General features: G+C 40.6%; 1 protein-coding gene across 3 annotated transcripts in view; it reads left to right on the top strand.

The window, feature by feature from the left end:
- Positions 1–13,093, top strand: part of LOC133239204 (cytochrome P450 2C31-like) — an 84,789-nt gene that overhangs the window by 46,701 nt on the left and 24,995 nt on the right. For all 3 annotated transcript variants that reach the window (XM_061402868.1, XM_061402870.1, XM_061402871.1), the window contains one exon: positions 5,345–5,505. In XM_061402868.1, coding sequence (XP_061258852.1) covers positions 5,345–5,505 — 161 coding nt within the window. The remainder of the gene's footprint in view (positions 1–5,344; positions 5,506–13,093) is intronic.

The raw sequence follows: 13,093 nt of genomic DNA, 5'->3' as shown, positions 1-13,093 counted from the left end.
TTTCAAGGAGCAAGTATCTTTTAAACAGCTTATTATTAACTGGTTCAATTTTCCCATAGTGAATATGACCTTCTCTCAGCTTCCTTGCCTATGATCACCCAGACTCTGCTTGATTCCACCTAACTATGGAGACCTCATCATCTTGGGGTAGTCCAGTTTGTCACTGGTTAACTAACTGTTATAAGTTTATTTCACATGTTGAGCAGAATCTTTTTTCTTGTAATTTCTACTTTTTGATCCCTACTAAGTTTTTTAATTCTGAAGTAAAGTGTTGTGGTAGTAGTCACCAGGCAGAGGCAGGATGGATTTCCCACTGAAAATTTAGTATAACTGTTGAGGTTGGTAGTGGTTCACACTACCAACATCTCAATATTGATTGTTGATATTGGTAGATACACACATCTCAATAGGATATGAAAAGTTATATTACTCACATAATAAGGCTTTCTGTGTAGGACACAGTGGCTAGAAAACCAACCCAAAATTGCCTGGAGAAAGCCGGAAAAGGATTCAGTTCAGTTCAGTTGCTCAGTTGTGTCCGACTCTTTGCAACCCCATAAATCGCAGCACGCCAAGCCTCCCTGTCCATCACCAACTCCTGGAGTTCACCCAGACTCACGTCCATTGAGTCAGTGATGCCATCCGGCCATCTCATCCTCTGTCGTCCCCTTCTCCTCCTGCCCCCAATCCCTCCCAGCATCAGAGTCTTTTCCAATGAGTCAACTCTTCACATGAGGTGGCCAAAGTACTGGAGTTTCAGCTTTAGCATCATTCCTTCCAAAGAAATCCCAGGGCTGATCTCCTTCAGAATGGACTGGTTGGATCTCCTTGTAGTCCAAGGGACTCTCAAGAGTCTTCTCCAACACCACAGCTCAAAAGCATCAATTCTTCAGTGCTCAGCCTTCTTCACAGTCCAACTCTCACATCCATACATGACCACAGGAAAAACCATAGCCTTGACTAGATGAACTTTTGTTGGCAAAGTAATGTCTCTGCTTTTGAATACGCTATCTAGGTTGGTCATAACTTTTCTTCCAAGAAGTAAGCGTCTTTTAATTTCATGGCTGCAAACACCATCTGCAGTGATTTTGGAGCCCCCCAAAATAAAGTCTGACACTGTTTCCACTGCTTCCCCATCTATTTCCCATGAAGTGATGGGACCGGATGCCATGATCTTCGTTTTCTGGATGTTGAGCTTTAAGCCAACTTTTTCACTCTTTAGGTCATTGATCACACCATCGTGATTATCTGGGTCGTGAAGATCTTTTTTGTATAGTTCTTCTGTGTATTCTTGCCACCTCTTCTTAATATCTTCTGCTTCTGTTAGGTCCATACCATTTCTGTCCTTTATCGAGCCCATCTTTGCATGAAATGTTCCCTTGGTATCTCTAATTTTCTTGAAGAGATCTCTAGCCTTTCCCATTCTGTTCTTTTCCTCTATTTCTTTGCATTGATCATTGAAGAAGGCTTTCTTATCTCTTCTTGTTATTCTTTGGAAGTCTGCATTCAGATGCTTATATCTTTCCTTTTCTCCTTTGCTTTTCACTTCTCTTCTTTTCACAGCTATTTGTAAGGCCTCCCCACACAGCCATTTTGCTTTTTTGCATTTCTTTTCCATGGGGATAGTCTTGATCCCTGTCTCCTATACAATGTCACGAACCTCATTCCATAGTTCATCAGGCACTCTATCTATCAGATCTAGGCCCTTAAATCTATTTCTCACTTCCACTGTATAATCATAAGGGATTTGATTTAGATCATACCTGAATGGTCTAGTGGTTTTCCCTACTTTCTTCAATTTAAGTCTGAATTTGGCAATAAGGAGTTCATGATTGGAGCCACAGTCAGCTCCTGGTCTTGTTTTTGCTGACTGTATAGAGCTTCTCCATCTTTGGCTGCAAAGAATATAATCAATCTGATTTTGGTGTTGACCATCTGGTGATGTCCAGGTGTAGAGTCTTCTCTTGTGTTGTTGGAAGAGGGTGTTTGTTATGACCAGTGCATTTTCTTGGCAAAACTCTATTAGTCTTTGCCCTGCTTCATTCCATATTCCAAGGCCAAATTTGCGTGTTACTCCAGGTGTTTCTTGACTTCCTACTTTTGCATTCCAGTCCCCTATAATGAAAAGGACATCTTTTTAGGTGTTAGTTCTAAAAGGTCTTGTAGGTCTTCATAGAACCGTTCAACTTCAGCTTCTTCAGCGTTACTGGTTGGGGCATAGACTTGGATTACTGTGATATTGAATGGTTTGCCTTGGAAACGAACAGAGATCATTCTGTCGTTTTTGAGATTGCATCCAAGTACTGCATTTCAGACTCTCTTATTGACCATGATGGCCACTCCATTTCTTCTGAGGGATTCCTGCCCACAGTTGTAGATATAATGGTCATCTTAGTTAAATTCACCCATTCCAGTCCATTTGAGTTCGCTGATTCCTAGAATGTCGACATTCACTCTTGCCATGTCTTACTAGACCACTTCCAATTTGCCTTGATTCATGGACCTGACATTCCAGGTTCCTATGCAATATTGCTCTTTATGGAAAAGGATACCGGCTTGAAATTTTTACGGTGGTTAGAGGGTGGAGTTCCAATGTATACACCAGGGTTTGTGTGGTTTAAACTTACTGCTTGTGTCAAAGAAGCAATCACATCAATTATTCCAGGTGTGAGCAGAAGAAGAAAAAGTAAGGCTTAAAAGTTGTCAGGAGTCAAAAAACAAAAAATGGTGTAATATTCTTTATTTTATATTGTTAACCTGCTTATATTTCAATTCAGTTCAGTTGCTCAGTCATATCCGACTCTTTGCAACACCATGGACTGCAGCACATCAGGCTTCCCTGTCCTTCACCAACTCCCAGAGCTTGCTCAAACTCATGTCCATCAAGTTGGTGATGCCATCAAACCATCTCATCCTCTGTTGTCCCCTTCTTCTCCTGCCTTCAATCTTTCCCATGATCAGGGTCTTTTCAAACAACTCAGCTCTTCCCATCAGGTGACCAAAGTAATGAAGTTTCAGCTTCATAATAGGTCCTTCCAATGAATACTCAGGACTGATTTCCTTTAGGATGGACTGGTTGGATCTCCTTGCTGTTCAAGGGACTCTCAAGAGTCTTCTACATCACAGTTCAAAAGCATCAGTTCTTCAGCACTCAGCTTTCTTTATAGTCCAACTCTCACATCCATACATGACTACTGGAAAAACCATAGCTTTGACTAGATGGACCTCTGTTGGCAAAGTTATGTCTCTGCTTTTTAATATGTTCTTTAGGTTGGTCATACTTTTCTTCCAAGGAGCAAGTGTCTTTTAATTTCATGGCTGCAGTCACCATCTGCATTGATTTTAGAGCCCAAGAAAATAAAGTTTGTTACTGTTTCCATTGTTTCCCTATCTATTTGCCATGAAGACCAAATTTGGATTTGAAGTCCAAATCATGGGACCAGATGCCATGATCTTAATTTTCTGAATGTTGAGTTTTAAGCCAACATTTTTACTCTCTTCTTTCACTTTCATCAAGAGGCTCTTTAGATCTTCTTCACTTTCTGCCATAAGGATGGTGTCATCTGTATATCTGAGGTTTTTAATATTTCTCCTGGTGATCTTGATTCCAGCTTGAGCTTCATCCAGCCTGGCGTTTTGCATGATATAATCTGCACATAAATTAAATAAGCAGGGTGACAATATACAGCCTTGATGTACTCTTTTTCCAATTTGGAACCAGTCTGTATTCTATGTGTAGTTCTAACTGTTGCTTCTTGACCTGCCTACAGATTTCTCAGGAGGCAGGTCAGGTGGGGTCTGGTATTCCCATCTGTTTCAGAATTTTCCACAGTTTTTTTGTGATCCACACAGTAAAAGGCTTTGGTGTAGTCAATAAAGCAGAAGTTAATATTTTCCCGGAACTCTCTTACTTTTTCTATGATCCAATGGATGTTGGCAATTTGACCTCTGGTTGCTCTGCCTTTTCTAAAACCAGCTTGAACATCTGGAAGTTTGTGGTTCACATGCTGTTGAAGACTGTCTTGGAGAATTTTGAGCATTACTTTGCAGCGTGTTAGATGAGTGTAACTGTGTGGTAGTTTGAACATTCTTTGGCATTGCCTTTCTTTGGGATTGGAATGAAAACTGACTTTTTCCTGTCCTGTGGCCACTGTTGAGTTTTCCAAACTTGCTGGCATATTGAGTATAGCACTTTCACAGCATCATCTTTTAGGATTTGAAATTGCTCAACTGAAATTCCATCACTTCCACTAGCTTTCTTTGTAGTGATGTTTCTTAAGACCCACTTGACTTCACATCCAGGATGTCTGGCTCTAGGTGGGTGACTACACCATCGTGGTTATCTGGGTTTTTAAGATCCTTTTGTATAGTTCTTCTGTGTATTCTTGCCACCTCTTCTTTATATCTTCTGCTTTTGTTAGGTCTGTACCATTTCTGTCCTTTATTGTGACCATCTTTGCATGAAATGTTCCCTTTTTATCTCTAATTTTCCTGAAGAGATCTCTAGTCTTCAATCCCTCTCATTATTTTCTTCTGAGAGAAACACACACTCAACCTTTTGCAATGCATTTTGCAAAATATGATTTCAATTCTCCCCAGTCTCCTTACCTTCTTGTTATATTGGTCAATTTCTTCTGGGTATTTTGAAGAATGTCAATAGCAAGAGCTAAATTTTATAGTTTTAAAAACATTTCAAAATGATCTCCTCCTTGTGTATTACCTTGTGGCTTTAATTGGAGAATGATATAAATGGGAGAATAATTGGGAGAAATTTAATAAATAAATTACACTGGATTAGATAATTTTGCTTAGGGAAATGCAAATTTATTTTGTTGTTGTTGTTGTTCATTCACTGAGTCATGTCCGACTCTTTGCAACCCCGTGGACTATGGCATGCCAGGCTTCCCTGTCCTTCACTATCTCCCAGAGTTTGCTCAAACTGATGTCAGCCCCATCTTATCTTGCCCGCAGTCTTTCCCAACATCACAGTCTTTTCCAATGAGTCAGCTCTTCAGATCAGATGACCAAAGTAATGGAGCTTCAGCTTTAGCACCAATGAATAGTCAGGACTGATTTCCTTCAGGATTGACTGGTTTGATCTTGCTCTCCAAGGGACTTTCAAGAGTCTTCTCCAGCACCTCAGTTCGAAAACATCAATTCTTCAGCACTCAGCCTTCTTTATGGTCCAACTCTCTAGGCATGTTGAATTTATAGTGATGATGGCAGGTCTAGGTTCTTCTTATAATAAAAAAATCTTAGAAATCAACCTTTCTCCATTATTTTAAAAAGTAAACTTAAGATTTATTTGAAAATTATATCCCAACTTTTATATATTGTTTTTTAGGATCTCCATGTGATCCTACTTTCCTTCTGAGCTATGCTCCCTGCAATGTGATCTGCTCCATTGTATTCCGGAATCGTTTTGAATACAGTGATGAAAATTTTCTGACCTTGGCAAAGTATTTTGATGAAAACGCAAAAATTGTAAGCACCCCCTGGATTGAGGTAAGGTCAACGTTCTCTTTAAATAAGAAATAATTTTCTATCTAAATTGATTACCACTTCTCTTTGTGCTATTGTTTGTTACCACTTAGTGAGTTATCAAAGCAATTGAAAGTGTTGAAGTGAATTTTTAAACAAAATATAACAATAGTAATAAAAAATAGTGCAACAATTATAGCAAGGTATTTTTTTTGGAGAAATCTTTTCTCCTCTGATTTTTATGTGTATATATAGGATGGTATATGCATTGTATTTTTTATGTTAGTAAACTGTCAGAAAAAATTAATTACCTATGTTGTCGGACACAACCGAGCGACTTCACTTTCATGCATTGGAGAAGGAAATGGCAACCCATTCCAGTGTTCTTGCCTGGAGAATCCTAGGGATGGGGGAGCCTGGTGGGCTGCCGTCTATGGGGTCACACAGAGTTGGACACGACTGAAGTGACTTAGCAGTACTATAACTAACAACTAAAATTCCATGGATCATAGTGTTCTGATGTTTTACTTGGGAAGGACTCTAGAGAACAAATAGTCTATGTAACAGAAAGCTCACCTGAAAATACTGAGCGTATTTTCAAAGTAACCTAACCAAAAGAAGAATGAGTTAGATATAAAAACTAGATTTCTTGATTCTCTATCCAGTTTGATACAAGATAGCAGCTGAATAAATTTCTTCAGTACCTACCGAGGATATTAAGTCATGAAGATACTGTTTAAAAAGGTTTCTGTAAACTCTAGGACTGTGATGGCCTAATGAATAAGGGCAATGAGTACATTTCTGAAGATGTAAAATGCCTAAATAAAAGTAAGTTAGGTAATATAGGCATTTCCTTAATCTTTCTGGTATAGTTTCTTCATTTAAAAAATGGTATGATGTGAACAGACTTAAAAGGAGTTATTGACAGTAATACAATAATACTAGGAGACATTCAATAAAGGACAGAAATGGTATGAAACTGACAGAAGCAGAAGATATTAAGAAGAGGTGGCAAAAATACACAGAAGAACTGTATAAAAAAGATCTCCATGACCCAGTTAGTTATGATGGTATAATCACTCACCTAGAACCAGACATCCTGGAATGTGAAGTCAAGTTGGCCTTAGAAAGCATCACTACAAACAAAGGTAGTGGAGGTGATGGAATTCCAGTTGGGCTATTTCAAATCCTGAAAGATCATGCTGTGAAAGTGCTGCACTCAATATGCCAGCAAATTTAGAAAACCCAGCAGTGGCCACAGGACTGGAAAAGGTCAGTTTTCATTTCAATCCCAAATAAAGGCAATACAAAAGAATGCTCAAACTACTGCACATTTGCACTTATCTCACACACTAGTAAAGTTGCTCAAGTTCTCCCAGCCAGGCTTCAGCAATCGTGAACTGCAAATTTCCAGATGTTCAAGCTGGTTTTAGAAAAGGCAGAGGAACCAGAGATCAAATTGCCAACATCTGCTGGATCATCGAAAAAGCAAGAGGGTTCCAGAAAAACATCTATTTCTTTATTGTCTATGCTAAAGCCTTTGACTGTGTGGATCACAACAAACTGTGGAAAATTCTTCAAGAGATGGGAATACCAGACCACCTGACCTGCCTCTTGAGAAACCTGTATGCAGGTCAGGAAGCAACAGTTAGAACTAGACATGGAACAACAGACTGGTTCCAAATAGGGAAAGGAGTATGTCAAGGCTGTATGTTGTCACCCTGCTTATTTAACTTATATGAAGAGTACATCATGAGAAACGCTGGGCTGGAGGAAGCACAAGCTGGAATCAAGATTGCCGTGAGAAATAAAAATAACCTCATATATGCAGATGACACTACCCTTATGGCAGAAAGTGAAGAAGAACTAAAAAGCCTCTTGATGAAAGTGAAGGAGGAGAGTGAAAACATTGACTTAAACCTCAACATTCCGAAAACTAAGATCATGGCATCTGGTCCCATCACTTCATGGGAAATAGATGGGGAAACAGTGGAAACAGTGTCATACTTTATTTTTCTGGGCTCGAAAGTCACTGCAGATGGTGACTGCAGCCGTGAAATTAAAAGACGCTTACTTCTTGGAAGGAAAGTTATGACCAACCTAGATAGCGTATTAAAAAGCAGAAACATTACTTTGCCAACAATGGTCCATCTAGTCAAGGCTATGGTTTTTCCAGTAGTCATGTATGGATGTGAGACTTGGAGTATCAAGAAAGCTGAGCACCAAAGAATTGATGCTTTTGAACTGTGGTGTTGGAGAAGACTCTTGAGAGTCCCTTGGACTGCAAGGAGATCCAACCAGTCCATCCTAAAGGAGATCAGGCCTGAGTGTTCATTGGTAGGAGTGATGTTAAAGCTGAAACTCCAATACTTTGGCCACCAGATATGAAGAGTGGACGTATTTGAAAAGACCCTGATGCTGGGAATGAGGGCAGGAGGAGAAGGGGATGACAGAGGATGAGATGGTTGGATGGCATGACCGACTCAAAGGACATGAGTTTGGGTAGGCTCCGGGAATTGGTGTTGGACAGGGAGGCCTGGGGTGCTGCAGTTCATGGGGTGGCAAAGAGTCGGACAAGACTGAGTGACTGAACTGAACTGAAGAGACATTAACACATCAGTTACATAATGGACTGAACAGTTCAGTTCAGTCACTCAGTCGTGTCTGAGCCTTTGTGACCCCATGGACAGAACAGCCAAACTAAATAAGGAAACACTGGCCTTAAGCAACACATTAGATAAGATGTACTTGATAGATTTATATACAACATTCCATCCAATTGCCGCAGAATGCACCTTGTTTTCAAGTACACATGAGACATTTTCCAAGATATATCATATGATTTTACAAAACAAGTGTCAGTAAATTCAAGAAATTGAAATGATATTGAACATCTTTTTGACCACAATGGTATGAAACTACGAACCAGTTACAAGAAAAAAACTGGAAAAAACACAAACATATGGGAGCTTAATAAGATGCTGCTAAACAACAATAGGTCAAAGAGGAAATCAAAATACCTTGAGAGAAATGAAAATGGAAACACAACATTCCAAAATCTATGTGACTCACAAAAGCAGTTCTAAGAGGGAAGTTTGTAGTGAAACAGGTCTACCTTAGGAAACCAGATAAATGCGAAGTAAACAATCTAACATTACACATAAAACTAGAAAAAGAGTGGGCACTCTCTGTCCCCCTTCTGATGTCTATGTCAGAAGCTTTCTCTGTCCCTTTTCTTTCTTTAATAAAAGTGCTACACAAAAGCTCTTGAGTGATCAAGAATGGTCCCTGGTCCTGAAGCTAAATCTTCTTCAGATATCATCAACCTGACATCATTTACCATAAGCTATTATCTTGGGGGCTCATCCAGGATTTTCAGGACAAGGTAAGAACACTCAAGAGCTCTAGCCTCACTGCTTTCTCAGTATACACATTTTCTGCTTTACTTTACTAACGCTATGGTGTGCGTGTGTGAATGAATGACACGTTCTGTGCAAAGCAAGTGATGAGCCCTGCTCTGTGATTTCGAGGTGCCCCGTAATGACTTAAGGGAGCTCCAAAAAGGGGAGCCTTGTTGGGGTTTATACCGACCTGCCATTCAAGAGGCACTCAACGTCCCTGTGAGGGGAGCAGCCAGAAATGGGCAAAGGGTGTGGAGTGAGCTTTCCTTTCTCAGTCAGTTTTTTTCTGGTCTCTTTGACCATTCCGTAACTGCCTGGGGAATTAGAACTACTAACCTGATCTGTCAGATCATAGACTTTCAAGGGCATTGTGATTCATGCCATTACTATGTACTTTTACTTAAACCCCAAGTATGGAAGCGCCTAGCCTTATTAGGAGGCAAAAGTTACAAGAGCTTCTTTGGGAGCAAGCCAGAGCTCTAACTCCAGGAATGTCTGTCTCTCAGGCTAGAGGTCACTCACTTGACTGCCTGCCTCAGGGCCCAAAGTCCTAAAAGTGAGTCTTTGTCATGGCTGTGCCTCCTATCTATGCGGATAAAGCACTGCTGGTGACTATGAGGTTTTTGAGGACATCAGTTGGGAATTGCAGGATCTGTTCAGATTGGAAGTGCAATGGGCTTCTTTCTTTGGTAGTGCTAGCTATTAGCAGACCAGAGAAAGCTCTCCAATGGCTTCTGTCTCAATTCCCTAGATATTCCTTTTATGGAATCTGTGGAAAGGAACTGGAAGGATTGGAACTAGAATCTTGAGGATAAAAATCACTTTTTTCCTCCCTGGCCAGCCCTCTACCACCTTTGCTATCACATATACTGGCGTGGTGACACTTAGAAGGGACATCTTGGGTGTTGCTCATCTCTTTATGTCTCACTGCTTCTACTGCTATCAGTAGTACTGTACTATCAGGACTGTACTCAGGAATGTACATGGGCACACGTAAGATGGATGCTTCCTCTAGTAGTCCTAGCTTGGGAAACATTCTGGGAAACTACTCCGGCAAATCCAACAAAGGTCTTGGTGGTAAGGAACTAGAAATCAATCTGGGATGTCATCAGGTCTACCGCTGGTGCATCTCCATGCCATCTTGGTGGTAGAACTGGGAGGGATGAGTAAAATGCCTGCATCAGTAAGGAACAGACTAAGTCTGACCAGGGAAGGAAAGCTTCAGTGGAAAGTCTGTTTGCACACCCATCTAGAGGAGGGAGGGACGCCTCTGGTGGAAAGAAGCCATGGCCTTGGATGCTGCTTTTTTCTTTGTTAGAGATGGGAGCTAACAGTTCCAGAACAACTCCTTTAAAATGTAGTTAAAAAACTTGGGACAAGTTTGATCCCCAGAGTTTAAAAAATACACGCCTGATCTTCGGTGATACTGAATGGCCACAGTATCCTTTGGAGAATGGGGAAAACTGGCAGTTTAAAGGGACTCTCAGTTATGATACTGCTTTACAACTAGACCACTTCTGTAGAAAACAAAGGAAATGGGTAGAAGTGATATATGTGTTGCTCTTTATCTCTCTGCGAGACATGCCAGACTTATGTCCTAAGGGTGCAGATTTGAGTGTGAAGCCTTCAGCTGTCTCCTGTTTTCTTACTTTGCTCCTGTATCTGGGGCTCCCAACTGAACAGGCTGAGAATCAGGGTACCCTTCCAGGAGGGGCTGCCTCAGTCTCAGTAGAAATTCCAACAGTCCCAATTGTGGTTGAGACCCTAGAGGATCCAAAAAGTACATAGAAGGCTTTATGGGACTAACTTTACTTTATGACTTTACTTGGAGAGATGTAATGTATGTCTTGGGACAGGAGTTGACTCCTGATTCAAAAACTTGAATTTTGGGGGAAGCCACTACTTTTGGAGATGAATGGCTTGAAGGCAAGGGGAAAGAGGGAACATGAAATAGCCCTCCTTCCTACTGGGAGCCAAGCAGTTCTGATAACAGAGCCTCTTTGCTGGATGTATTCTTAAAGGACTCAAACTAGTGCAAAGACTTTAGACTATGCTAAGTTGACTGAGATAGAATAGGAAGAGAAGCAAACTCCTGGTAAATTCCTAGAATGACTACAGGGGGCTCTCTGCAAGTTTACTGATGTTGATCTCAAAATTACAGAGGGAGAAATGATCTTAAAAGATAGTTTTTTCACTCGATCAGCTCCAGGTATCTGCTGTAAGTTACAAAAACAGGCGTTTGGACCTAATCAGTCTTTAGAAAAACTTTTGCAGTGTCTCAGATGGTATTACGGTAGAGAATATGAGGAGGAAAATAAGAGGTAAAAAAGAACCAGGCAAAAGACTAAAGCCCCAGCATGGCTGTTAGATCCACTCTGAAACAGCCTGAGGAAAAATGCCCAGAAGGACCCAGGTGAAAAAGGGTGGACTTGTTATTACTGTGAGAAGAGCAGCATCTCAAGCGGGATTGCCCTCAGTCATCTAAGCCACCCCAGCTGCATGTCCAGTCTGCAAAGGACCATACTAGAGAAGAGACTGCCCTCTGAGGTGTAGGCCCCAGGGATTGGACTCTTAAGACAATCAGGACTGTAGGTGCCTGGGGGTCCCCACACAAGCTCCCATCCTAATTACACCCGAGGAACCCCGGGTATTAATAACTGTGGGGGGCCAATCAGTCAATTTCTTTTGGACACTGGGGCAACTTTCTCTGTGCTCACTGAAGCCCCTGGTCCGCTTTCTTCCTGATCCACTTTCCTCCTGATCCACTACTATAATGGGACTATCCATATGAGCCAGACGTTATTATTTTAGTTGTCCTTTATTCTGCAACTAGGACTCTGCTATTTTCTTGAGTTTCTAATCATGCCAGAGTCTCCTTCACCCCTCCTGGGGAGGGATATACTGAACAAGGTCCAGGCCTGTTTTCATGAATATGGAGGCTGCTCTTTCTCTCCCATTAATTGAACAAAATATAATCCTAAATTGTGGGCTGATGGAAAAACTGAGGGTTGAACACAAAATGCTATTCCTGCTGTTATCAAGCTCAAAGATCCTCACCTATTTTCACATCAAAAGCAGTACCCACTAACTCCTGAGGTTAAGGAAGGGTTAAAATCCATCATTTTAAGATTTAAAGGAACAGAGGCTATTAATTCCCTATTAATTCCATGCAACACTCCTATTTTGGATGTAAAAATGTCAAGTGATAAATGGAGACTAATTCAAGATATACAAATAGTAAGTGCCTAATCCTTATACTTTATTGTCTGAAATTTCTAAATGAGCCAAATATGACTTTTAGACAATTTGAGAGGATTTGGGGGCATTACAGGCTACTGCCACATTTGGATTCCAGGTTATGGAGAACTTGCCTGGCCTTTAGATAAACTTATAACTGAAACTCAGCAGGCCCAAATCAACAAGCTGGTTAGGTTCCCAGAGACTTAAAAGGCTTTTAAGGCTCTCCAAACTGCTCTCTTGCACGCTTCTGTTTTGAGCTTGCCCACAGGATCAGAATTTAGTTTGCTCCTTAGTAAAAAAAAAAAAAAAAGCCTATGGCCACATTCCTTAACGGTAATTCCTACTATTGTTTTGCTAATGTCTAAAGCTACTATTGATTTTGACTAATGGGCAAATATCTTACTGTACTGACTTCTCATGATGTGAGTGAGATCTTAAACTCTAAAGCTCAGAGCAACAATGGCTCTGTCTTTAAAACTGCTGTAACTCAAGGGGTGTTGAAAATTCTAGGAATAAAATATCACTTACACAGTTCCTGGAGACCCCATCTTCAGAAAAAGTTGAAAAGGCTAATGACATTATTAACAGGCATCTGTGTAAACTAACTTAGGAACCACAAGACAGTTGGTTTAAATTCTACCCATAGCTTTAATGAGGGCTCGAATTGCCCCGAAAAAGGAAGGACTGTTCCCATTTGAATGTACCTATGGAAGACCCTTCTTACACACAGACATTGTTATAGACACTGAAGCCTTAAAATTAACCATGTGACTCAGTTTTCAGCTCTACAACCTCCTCATCAGTTGAAGGTTTCCTATGGTGGGTTTCTCCAAAAGGACTTTCTTCAAGTCTTCACCAACAACAATTGTATGTGATGCCTCTTCTTGATCTGATGACATCTAGCAATCCTAAGATGAACTGATGTAACTATGGACATAATGTACTTTTAATTTTGATTATGTTTTAGCTTG

The sequence above is a fragment of the Bos javanicus genome, chromosome 26 (assembly GCF_032452875.1).
Source record: "Bos javanicus breed banteng chromosome 26, ARS-OSU_banteng_1.0, whole genome shotgun sequence".
Classification (NCBI taxonomy): Eukaryota; Metazoa; Chordata; class Mammalia; order Artiodactyla; family Bovidae; genus Bos; species Bos javanicus.
Note: the sequence above shows the minus strand (reverse complement) of the source record. Positions and strands in the feature narration are given on the sequence as shown.